We start from the raw sequence: 12,153 nt of genomic DNA, 5'->3' as shown, positions 1-12,153 counted from the left end.
GTCATGAGAAACATTTTTTTAATCCACTACTGTGGTGGCAGTCATTACAACAACCTTATTTTGCAGATGAGGAAAGAGGCTAAGGCAGCATCATTTGCCTTCTTCATCCTCCAATCCATTTTTAAAGTCAGGTTTTTTGAAAGGATGCAAAAATCTAGAACATCTATTAAGTATTAATCAGAACTTGAATGTCTTTCAGATAATCCTAAATTGACTACATTCACTTAAAGAAAGTGGGTAATTTAAAAAAAATCTTACATTCATGACAAATATGAATATTATAGGTTAAAAGAAAAAATATAGAATTCAATACATTCCACCGGAAATAAGAGACTCTTACTTAAGTTATACATGAACTGATATTTTAATTATAACAAATCCCTGGAGAGGAAGCACCCAGGGACTATGGAAAGAAACATCTGGCAAATAATGATGTAGGGAAAGGCAGGAGAGAAAAATTAGAGATTTTGTTTCTAATAAAACAACTCTGTCATTTTCGTGCATTTAGCTAGAGTGTCAAACAAAAGTGGGATGTTGAGTGATAACGATTTTACATCATTGTTTTCCCTAAATAGTAACACATGCTGAGCCAGCCCCAACTGTCCAAAACACTCAGTCGAGATCAGATTTACACGTCTTCTACTTTCCTTTAAATCATAACTCTTCTCATCTCCTCAAAGTAAACTTAAGGATATTAAATTCAGACTTTGTCCTGGAAATTTGGATCAATCCCTAATGAATATTCCAATTTCTCACCTACACACACACACACACACACACACACACACACACACACACACACACTCGTACAGCAAGCACATTTAGACAAGTGCTTATTTTCTGAGCAGCTTGAGATAGGACATAGCAGCAAAATTGACTCTTTCTCCTCTTATTGTCAGCAGGCATCTTCTCTGTAGGTACAAGGTGATATCCTCCATGCAAAAATACCCTCCTATTTGCATAACAGTAACACAAAAGGATTCATAAGGTTCTTTGCACTCAGGTTTCTTTTGAATTCTTGAATGTAGTCCCTTACCAGTCAAAGAAGAAGGTCTCATTTGACAAGTCAGCCCAGGCAGTTAGCCTCTGCTTGCTTCTAAAGGTTGGACAATAACATAGAAGCTTTCCAGCTGAATATAACACTGACTACCTTAGGTTTGACATTCTAATGCATACGAGGTAGCCAAGTAGCCCTGGAATTTGAGTTGCTGCACAAATTTATATCCTACCTTGCCAACTACTACAACTGGAATTAAAATATTGGCATCCCCTGTAGATGTGTTGTCCTGAAGCAGATCTCCCAGGGAATCACATTTCCAAAAAGTAAGCAAGCCAATAGCCATTGAGGAAAGCATCCAGCTGGGAAAAGAAAAGCTAGAAGCTGAGCCATCGGAGATGGGAATCTTGCAGCTGGAATCAGGAGAAAGCAGGGACCAGGCTTTGCTTAGAATATTAACTCTTTCACATGAGTACATTAGTAGAGGGCTGAAATTGGCCACACACATACATCTACACACTTGGATTGAGTTTATCAAAGGCATGAGCACATACTAGCCTCAGAGTTTCCAAATTAATTTTTTTCTATATTAAAAAAACTTGCTTTAACTATGATTTTGAGTAAAAAAGAACAATTGGAGGAATCCAAGCACAGAAATGATAATGGAAAAGCTAGCATATATAATGATGGTTTAGTCTTCTACTTCATCATTTCAATATACATGTGATAACACTAATGTGGGCTCTCCCACCAATGATGTAGAACAGTGGGTCCCAAAATTTTTTGGCCTACCTCCCCCTTTCCAGAAAAAATATTACTTAGCGTTCCCATCACATACTATCACCACCCCCTTACAGTTATTCACCGCCCCCAAATGCACCTGTGGCCATCACTGCCCCCTTGATTGCTGTAGCACCCACTAGGGGGCGGTGGTACCCACTTTGGGAAACACTGATGTAGATCATCACCCCTCAATGCCCTCTCATCCTGAGCAAATCTCATCCATGTTCTCCTGCAAGTCCCTCTCCAGGAATCCATTGACTGTAGCTTCCTCTAGAGATGTTAACATTCCATGGCTCTCCCAATGGAGTGGACAAGGAGTCCATCTATTATCCCTCATTGTGAAATGATTAGCCCACTCCCTTTTCTGGCTTTGCATCTCTCAGAAGTCTTTCTTTATGCCATTCCTTTTATGTAGTTCTCCAATGATAATGGACTAAAGCCAACATCCATTCATCTCATGCCACCCCTCTCTGTACACTGGGTGACTTGCAACTGTAATTCTTCAGAGACAATGGTATTCCATGTCTACACATTTACAAATCCCCATAAAGTCTCTTTGTTGTTTTCTATAGGTCTTAATTACGTGAAAGTGAATTGATTCAGAGAAGAAGTCATCCCCAGAAGATAGAAGTAATGATTGAAGACCATGTAACAGAACCACTTCCTGGGGCCTACCAATACCTGATGGTAGATATATTAAGCAGCTATTGAGGCTGCCAAATTGTGGTCCAGTTAACCAACTTCATTTCAAAGTGGCATCATGGTTCAATGGAACAAGCCATAGAAGGATCAGAAGGCATATGCTCAAGTTTCAGCTCTACCATGTAAGGATGGGATTTGTGCGAGGGGGATGGGACAAAAGGAGCCAAAGAAGGAGTGGCCGAGAGTTGTTGACAGTAGGTGACAGTTGAGACCAGAGAGGATTCTGGGAAATGCTCCGGAAGAAGGAGGAGGAGGAAAAGGGTTCCAGCAGTGGGCATCTCAGCTCAAATCCAGTCCTGAGGTCTTCCTGAGGAACTTTCTTTGGACACTGAAACCCTGATTCCTTGGTCAAAGATTCCTTCACATCTCACCCAGCAAGACTTCAATCATTGAGTAAGCTAAGTGTTTGGACTCCATTTTGGGAGCGATCTCTTAGTCACCTTCTCCCATTATCCAACCTTAATGAGAGACCCTTTCCAGTCTAACTTACAATTATAGAAAAGGATAGAAATAGAATCAGAAAGAAAAGGGGGGGGGGAGAAGAAGCTTGGGAGTGGGAACCCCAAAGGTTCCCATCTGAATGACAGACTCCATAGAAATAGAGAAGAGGGCACCCCAAAATCTCACTGACCTTCACCCCTTTTTCCAATCCCTGAATTGTGATTAATAAAAGCCATTCATTAGTCAGATAGTGTTCCGGAGTGCCTGAGAGACAACAAGGGGGAGGGGAACACAGCTTAGTATATCTGCCTCCATCTTGGAGCCAGACCATCACTGTGAAGCTGACTGACCTCGGGGGAAGCTTGTGTGAACCCCGCCCATCATCCAGAATCAGATTGAGGTACCACATACCTCATCTTATAAGGAAGCCTTCCCCTCAACTCCTGTGGAGTGGCACAATCATCCAGTTTGGAGCTGACACCCCCTCAAAGTCTCCCAGTGTATATTTGGCAAGAGGGGAGAGCTCCAAGAGAGTCTCACCTCATAGACTCTCTCTATACTCCTCTATCATAAGTTACTTGGCTCTCATTATTATTACAGTTTTGGCACTGGCTCTCTTAATTCTTATAACCACTAGCTGGCTGTGTGACCTTGAATAAGGCACCTGAGCCTCAGGTTCCATAACCACAAAGTGAGCATTATATTGGCAACTAGTTCATGGGGTCATTGTGATAATCAAATAAGATGATATCTGTAAAAATTACTTAACACATTTCCTTGCACATAGTAAGTGCTTAAGTGCTTATTCCTTTAATTATCTCTAAGATTCCTTCAAGCTTTAGGAATCATTGAATTAGGGAGATGGAAAATGGGAAAAAAGGTTGATATTTTCAAGTGTATATCACTTGATTTTTAAGATCATATTCTTTCCTTTTGCATTATTCTAGGTCTAATATCTGCCTTTTGTATTGTTCTAGGGAGAAGATTTGTTATACTCAATAACCATAGGACACAGCGCATATAGTCATTCACTCAGAGTTTCACCTAAAAGAACTTCTCTATAAACATTACAATCCCTCCTAGAATTGTTCTCTTTTATCCCAGTGATTGTCTCTTTTTTAAAGTAGAGGCGTCTAAATAGCACAGTGGCTAGAGCTGGGCCTAGAGTCAAGAAGATGTGAGTTTAAATGGAGCTTCTGATAATCTTAATCTCACTGCCTCACTTTCCTCAACTATAAACTATAAGTGTAACTAAAATAGTATCTCTCTCCCAGGATTGGTCTAAGGATCATGAGTTTCGTAAGGTACTTAGAACAGTTCCTTACAAATAGTAGCTGGTTAAAAATGATTATTTCCTTCCTCATTCCCTTTCCTTTAATCTCCAATGTGCAGCATTGGAGAACTCCTTAATAAATGCTTTCCATTGGGAAAAAAATCTTTATAACAAAAATCTCTGGCAAAGGTCTAATTTCTCAAATTTATAAGGAGATAAGTCAATTGTACAAAAAGTCAAGCCATTCCCCAATTGATAAATGGACAAGGGACATGAATAGGCTGTTTTCAGATAAAGAAATCAAAACTATTGATAAGCACATGAAAAAGTGTTCTAAATCTCTTATAATTAGAGAAATGCAAATCAAAATAAATCTGAGGTACCACCTCACACCTAGCAGATTGGCCAATATGACAACAAAGGAAAATAATAAATTTTGGAGGGGATGTGGCAAAATTGGGACACTAATAAAGTGCTTTCCCATTCTATTCTACAGTAGAATCAAAGAAATATTAGGGAGATAAGACACAAGACAGTTCTTGCTTTATGAAAGTGGTAAGACATCTTCTTAAAGCTATTTTTATATAATATATATTTGTAGAAGTGACAGCATTAGTGTTGATGATGGTCTCTCTGAGATACATTCTTCTGCCTTCAGAGGGTCTCTTTTAGGGTGTTTGCTTTTTGTTTGTTTGTTTTTGTTAGAGGGGGTGAGAGGCTGAGGAGCACTAAGCCAAAAGGCAGGAGTGGAGGGAGAACACAGTACTATATATAAAATGTACAACCAACTTAGGGTTGTCATTGTTTATTATTTTTTAATGTAGTTTTCTTTCAGAATTTTCACCATAAAATTTGAATTTCCCTAATGTGGATTTTATGTAAAATGAAAACTGTCTATAACCTAGTGTCTTTCAGTCCCACCATCTCCAAAGTTCTCAGAATAATCAAGTGAGACCCCTAATCATGTCTGAGTCTAGTTTCCTCCCACTAACCCAGTGTATGTTCTCATATTTCTTTTCTCTCCTCCAATACTATATCCTAACTTGTTCTTTGTAGCACTGCTGCAGTAAAACTGGATGCCCTTGTCAGTACCAAGAGGAAAGAGGTTACACTTGAAAGGTCTCCACTTCATTCAGAGAGACATGATTTGAGTTTTTACATAAAACTATTAGTATTGTAACATTTAACATATAATATTTCATAATTAATTTAAATCAACCAACAAATAACCAGTAAGATTTTCAAAGTATTTTCCTTAAAGCATACATATAAGTCTCTATCATAAACAATAACATTCTGATTTTTCAGATGAAGAAACTAGAGAAGTTAAAGTGACTTACTCAAAATGACATGACTAATTACTCTGGAAGCCAAGATTTGAACATACATCTTTCCTGACTCCAAGTCCAGATGCCCCTTTCCATTTCCATTCCATTTTCCCATTTCCCTTACCATACTATCTCCCAGCATAAACTGCATTTTTTAAAAATTCTTGCTTTGCCATAATTTTACTTTTTATTTGAAACATCTTTTAATCTTTTACATTATGTCATCAAAAATAAGGTTCTTATAGGAGATCCTAAGAGCCAAATATGTCTATATTAACTTTTCAAGCTTCCTTTCTTCCTGAAATCCTAGAACAAATGCCATCTTGCTTTCTTCTCTCCTTTTTAGTTCCATTTCCCCACTTCCTCCTAACCTCTAGAAACTTAAGTTTTATTTACAAAATCCAATATCCTGAAAGATTTCAAGTTTCCCAATGTTAGTCCTATCATGAGGAAGCCATCAAAAATTTAAATTTCTTTGAGTCTGGATGAGAGAGTCCTTAATTCATTATAAAATACAAATAAATATATTTTGGAAGGATGTCATCATATTTATAGAACTGAAAAATGAACCTATCTTGGAGTGTCTGGTTCATGGAACAGTCAATTGTTAAACATGAACCAGCTCACCACTGGAAGAGGGTAACTATTTAAGATTATAATAGTAGTGTGGCACTAATTCTGGAGAGTCCTGAATGCCAACAAAGGCTTTGGGCCATTCAGTAAGCAATAAGGAGTCACGGAAAATTTCGAATAGATCTATGGATAACAAAAGCATTATATTGAGATTATTTGAGGGAAAGAAAAGAATGGAAATGGGAAGACCTATTAGGAAGTCCTTATAGTATAGGAAGATATTGATCAGGATCTATACTAGTTTGACATCAATGAGAATAGAAAGAAGGGGAAGAATTTTGGAGATGGTGACAGTTCCTACTCAAAAAGGTTAACTTGAGATCTTCAGCTCAGGAAGGTCTTTTTATGTTGTGAAAGGATAATATCCTCCAGAGCTTCAGAACTTAGAAAAAAAATCTGAATATGAATACAGTATGAATTCTTTTAGGTCTAGAGTCTAGACCAAAGATAGAATTGCACAAATAAGCTGTTTAGCAAAAAAGTTTCAAACCAGTCAAAGAAATTCTGGAAGAAAAAAGGTAATGCCAAAAATATGAAACAGCTGGAGAGTTCTCAAAGACTTGAACTTTGGTGGTTCAGATCCACTCAGAGTTCTTTTCATCTGTGAATTCTGAACTGTACAGAGTGTTCTAGAATTCTTTTGAACTTTTAATAAAATTGTGATCTACCAAAAGACACATCCAGGAGCTTCTTTTTTTTCTTAATAGGAAAGACTCTTAATCATTTCCTATTAGGAGAGCAAGACAACCATGATAATATTAATGAAGATTTTATTGGACTGCTGGAAGAAGGTATGACAGTTTTAGGTAGAAACTCATGACAGGAAAGCTCTAAGGATTTGGGAATATACTTAAGGAGGTGTCATTGATGCAGAGAGAAGGGAGCCAGAATAATAGGCTTTTTTTCTGCTATTTTCTTCTCTAGCCTCAGTAAAGAGAGTGGTGAAGCCCAGAAAAGTAATGGTTTTAGAAAAACACTTCTGGCCATAAAGTATTTGAAATGACAAGATTTGGGCACAGAATGTGATGACTATCTTTGAATATTTAAAGACCTTTCCTGAAGAAAGAGAAAGAGAATTATTCTGAATCTGTCCTCAAGGAAGAGCTAGGACCAATATGTAGACATTAAAAGTATGTGAGTATAGAGAAAGCTGAATGTCCCTATAGGACTATTCCATGGAACATGCACCCAGAGCTCCACCAAGAACTTCAGGAAGGTTCCAAGGACACAGTGGTTCATTGCTCAGGCTTTTCGAGGATGCACCTTCAAGGGTGCTTCTGTGCCATCTATCACCTCTATTTACTTGGAGTATGACTTGAACTAGGCGAGTTTATACTGGGAACCCTTGAGCAGAGTTCTATCCCTTTTGATTTTCTTCTGTTCTAATCACAAGTGAACTAATATCCCAAGAAATTTTTTAGTTTAAAAGACAGTCAGTGGTTCAATGCAGAATAACTCTAATTCCCTTTCTTTGTGACAGCTGTTTAAATATTCAAAGACAGGTATTACATTCTGCACCTAAGCCTTGTCATTTCAAGTGCTATATGGCCAGAAGCTATTTTTGTCACTGCAGTAACCCAGTGCTGAAAAGAATTTGGTGTTTCAGAATGATGTCCCTTGGTAAAGTTCCTTGGTATAGCATTCCCCTCACTGAAGGTCATGAGGAAAGGGGAGAGAGAGGGGGAGGGGGAAACTGAGGAGGGGAGAAAGGAGAGGAGAAGGAGGTCAGCCTTGGCCCTTTGGGCTATGACTCTCTAGAGGTAGAGGAAGACGGTTCCTTCTCTAACCCAGAATTATGGCAGACCTTGTCACCTCTCCTTATTGAATAATGGCCTGAACTAGCTAAATTTATGCATGGGATCGCTGAGCAGAATTCTACCTCTTTGGGGCTTCTTCTTTCCTAATCTCAGCCAAGTTTGAATCCCAAGGATCTTTCGAGTTTAAAAGATGCTCATTGGTTCAAGTCAATGAGTATGAAAAGAGGGAGCCCCCCTCATTAGAGGCCAAACTCCCTAGAATTGAATCTGGAGAAGTAATGTGGTTGAGTAAAGGACAGGGAAAGGCAAGTGCCCCAGCCCTTGCAGGCTCAGCAGCAGTGCTAGATAAAAAAGAACTTAATCAAAAAATGGAACAGACTCTCTTATGAAGGCTGAGCTCTCTCTGACTCGAGCTAGCACAATGCTATATACAACATATACATCTGAAGTACTTAATTAATGTTTCTTAAATGTAACTTAATGTCGTATCGGTATACACTTGGATTAGGTGGTTTGATTAGACAGTGCCAAGGTTGCTTCTAACTCTTTAAGTTCCCTGGTTTCTCATTACTAGAACTGAAGTGACCCAGATGTGCTGATGAGTGAATACTTTAATGCTACACTTTTAAAACCCTTTGAAGACTCAGCTGAGGGGGGGCAGCTGAGTGGCTCAGTAAGTTGAGAGCCAGGACTAAAGATGGGAGGTCCTAGGTTCAAATCTGGCCTCATACACTTTCCAGCTGTGTGACCCTGGGCAAGTCACTTAGCCCCCATTGTCTAGCCCTTACCACTCTTCTGCCTTAAAACCAATACACAGTATTGATTCTAAAATGGAAGATGAATTGTTTTTTGTTTTAAGGAAAAAAGTAGAAAACTCAATTGAAACAAATTGTGGTACAAGAATGGAGAGGAATGCTCATGCTGAATACTATGCTGAAAGAAATAGTAAATTTGGAGAATATAGAGAAATATAGTAAAACTTATATGAACTGATACAAGTGAAATAAACAGAACCAGACATGGGAAATCTATAGTGACTATAACAATGCAAATGGGGAAAAAACAAACAATAAGAACAAAAAGCTGAAGGCAATGTAAGGAGGAAGAGAAGAAAAAATATACCACCATCCCTTCTTTGGAGAAGTGAAGGAACTATGTTATAGTATATTGAATATGCTGTCAGACTTTACTAATGAATTGCTAATTAATTCATGAAATTGCAAAAGGGGACCAGCACACACAGTTCTTTGGGTACTTGCCAGAAGAGACAATGATGACATTGGGAAACACACTTGAAAGAAATAGAATGAAGGGGAAATGTCATAGAAAATATAGAGGCAAATGGTAAGAGAGGTATAGAGGCAGATAGTGTTGTGATGGGGATGGGGTACAAAGGGACACAGGCAGCAATGGGAGAGAATGGAAAAAGAGAGTGGAACTGATTATCACCCATGAAATCATGGATTAGAGCTGAGGGCCTGGACACAAATGGAGATCCAAGAATGCTCAGGGGGAAAAAGTATAAGTTCCCATTTTTATAAAGTTTTGATATGGGACGGACTATCTCCTCTGGGTCATGTTGGGGTTGGTTCATTAACATATCCAAATCATCTTAGAGTTGTCAGTAAAACCTTAAAGTTAATATATTCGTGTTATCTCAAAGTTATCAACATTATTCAGCGTTCTGCTGTATTTCTAGAATTTGTCTGAGATTTATATATCATAAAGCAAAAGGTCCTGACAGCAAAGCCTAGATGGCTTCCTTGATTCAATCCATATTACTAGGATGTGATTTTTTTGTTAATATTTGATATAATTTATAAATTATGATCCTTTGATCTTTGGGATAGTTTGTATATGACTTCTAAGTTCCCCTTTGCTATCTTACTTTCTGCTATTGCAATGTTATACAGGCTCCTAATAAACTTACTATACTGACTAGAAGAAGGTGCAGAATAATCAGGAGGACCAGAAAAAGGTATAATTTTTACACAGCTGATGGGTCAGTTTTACTGAACTCTTTCTTTTATCCCCACTCTCTTTTTAATTCTGTGTTCCTCACAATGGTACCTTCTCTTAATATATCATTCCAGGCTCACCAGTGATTTCATACAGTAGAGTATATGGTTTGCAGTGCTGCAAAGACAAACAGCTGCAAAATTATTTAAAGAAATTGTTGAAATGTATAAAAATTACAGTATTTTTAAATCAGTAAAAGTGACTAGCATGTTAAAAAAAGGTAGAGTAGGGAAGCATAGAGGGATATATTAGGAAATGAAAATGGCATAACACAAAGAATATCAATTTAAAAAATTTTAATTCCCCAACAACATAAGAGATGCAACACCTTTAAAAATAAACAACCTGGACTAAAAAAACCTGACTACCAGTGATATATTGTGTGAAGAAAAGTAAATAGTTCAGATCCAAGTGTCTGAACATGAACATGAAAATTTGCCAAGATGATGCTATACAAGGTGGTTCTCTCTTCCCACAGGAAAACATGACAAACATTTACCATGGACTTCATCACACAAATATAAAAGAAACCCTCACGGTACCTTCAATATGTGTTTGTTGGATGCTCTGTCATCAGGTGAAACATACAAACGGATGAAGACAGAGTTGCTGTATTGTCCACGGAACACCGCAAGGGTCTGAAGGAGGCTGAACTTCCTTTCTGACCACACGCCTTCTGGACCAATGTTAGATTCTAACACAGGCCAGCGGAAAGGGGAGTGTCTCAATATGTGTAACAGTGGCTTAGCATCAGCTTTCTCTATTGCCTCTGAAAGAGAAAGAAGGTACAAAGAAACCAAGCCAGAGTTGTTGATTTGTTCTCTTAGGAGGAAAGGCATAAATTATCTGACTCTAATCCATTTATTATCAGGGCACCAGAGCCTTAGGCTTAGATCTCAGAACAGTTTTAGCTATAAAAAAAATGTTTGTTACTCCAGGAGAAGAATAGACGATTTACCTGTAATGGATGCAATCATAACTAATGTTATCTGTGCCAAGAGAGATGCCTAAGGAAATTGCCCCCCTTTAAAAATACTCCAATGATCCAATATTCCAATGGATCTCTTCAATGTAGGTATTCCCTCCAGTGGTACAGATTGCAATCCATCTGTACCTGCCCATCCCGTACATCTTCATGTGCTCCAATAGGTTTGCTACAATGGGATGGGGTAGCAAAGTAAAAGACTGGACAATCTCTAAAAGTAAAAGAACATTTTTTCCTTCCTAAAATATTCAGGGCCATATGATGATCTTTACCAAAAAAAAAAAATACTTGATCACACCAGGTGACAGAACTGTACTCTAATAAAAAACAAACCTTACCAAAGGATAAATTGTTCACTTCATGTTTTATAAGTGCTCACTAATTCTTTTTGAAGCTTTGTTTTTTTAATTAATGATCATTTATTTTCTCACCTTCCCACTACCTCCATCCAATGTCTTGATATTGAAAAAAGGACAAAAACAAACATGAATAGACAAGCAAAACAAATCCCCACATTGACCATGTCCAAAAATGTATTCTCCATGCTGCGAAATGAAGGCAAGACCAAAAGATAAATCTATACAATAATAAAAAACATTGAAAAGGCAAAGAACTCTGAAAGACACTAAAACTCTTTTCAAAGTGTTCCTAACCACAATTCCAGAGGACTAAAAATGAAGCATATTCATTAACTCTTTAGGATCACTGAATCTATAAGATCTTTATAAGAACTCCATAATATAATGCCCAAGTTGCCTGAAAGGCTGATACTTTCAAGAGCACTAAAATGAATGGAAATTCTTGAGAAAGCTAGCAGGGTAAATAAATGTTTCTTATCCCTGCTCTAGTTAGTTCAATAGCCAGGTCCACGCCCAAAATGCAAAGTATTGGACAAAGTATTAACTCATTACAGACAAGTTCTAAAAGTGATGGTTTAGACCACTGATGTAAGTACAAGTATATTCTAAATATATTCTTCTACATATATTCAATTATATTCTAAACTGGACTCTACTAGGGTCATCCTCAAATAGATCCAAAGCCCAAGAATTCTCCTGGCTAAGGATAATATTCAGAACAAACTTGGCCAAGAAGATGTACAAATAACTATTGAAATTCTTTTTTTCTTTTATTTTTAATATATGTAAAAAAATTAACATTTATTTTTTGAAAAAATTTTGAGTTCCAAATTGTCTTCCTCCCTTCATCCCCTCCCCTTCCTTGAAAAGACGAGC

The 12,153-nt window shown here is 37.7% G+C and overlaps 1 protein-coding gene across 1 annotated transcript in view; it reads right to left on the bottom strand.

The window, feature by feature from the left end:
* Nucleotides 1-12,153, bottom strand: part of PHEX (phosphate regulating endopeptidase homolog X-linked) — a 259,726-nt gene that overhangs the window by 183,458 nt on the left and 64,115 nt on the right. The window contains exon 5 of the mRNA XM_044666816.1: nt 10,476-10,702. Coding sequence (XP_044522751.1) covers nt 10,476-10,702 — 227 coding nt within the window. The remainder of the gene's footprint in view (nt 1-10,475; nt 10,703-12,153) is intronic.

Source organism: Gracilinanus agilis, chromosome 3 (assembly GCF_016433145.1).
Source record: "Gracilinanus agilis isolate LMUSP501 chromosome 3, AgileGrace, whole genome shotgun sequence".
Taxonomy (NCBI): Eukaryota; Metazoa; Chordata; class Mammalia; order Didelphimorphia; family Didelphidae; genus Gracilinanus; species Gracilinanus agilis.
Note: the sequence above shows the minus strand (reverse complement) of the source record. Positions and strands in the feature narration are given on the sequence as shown.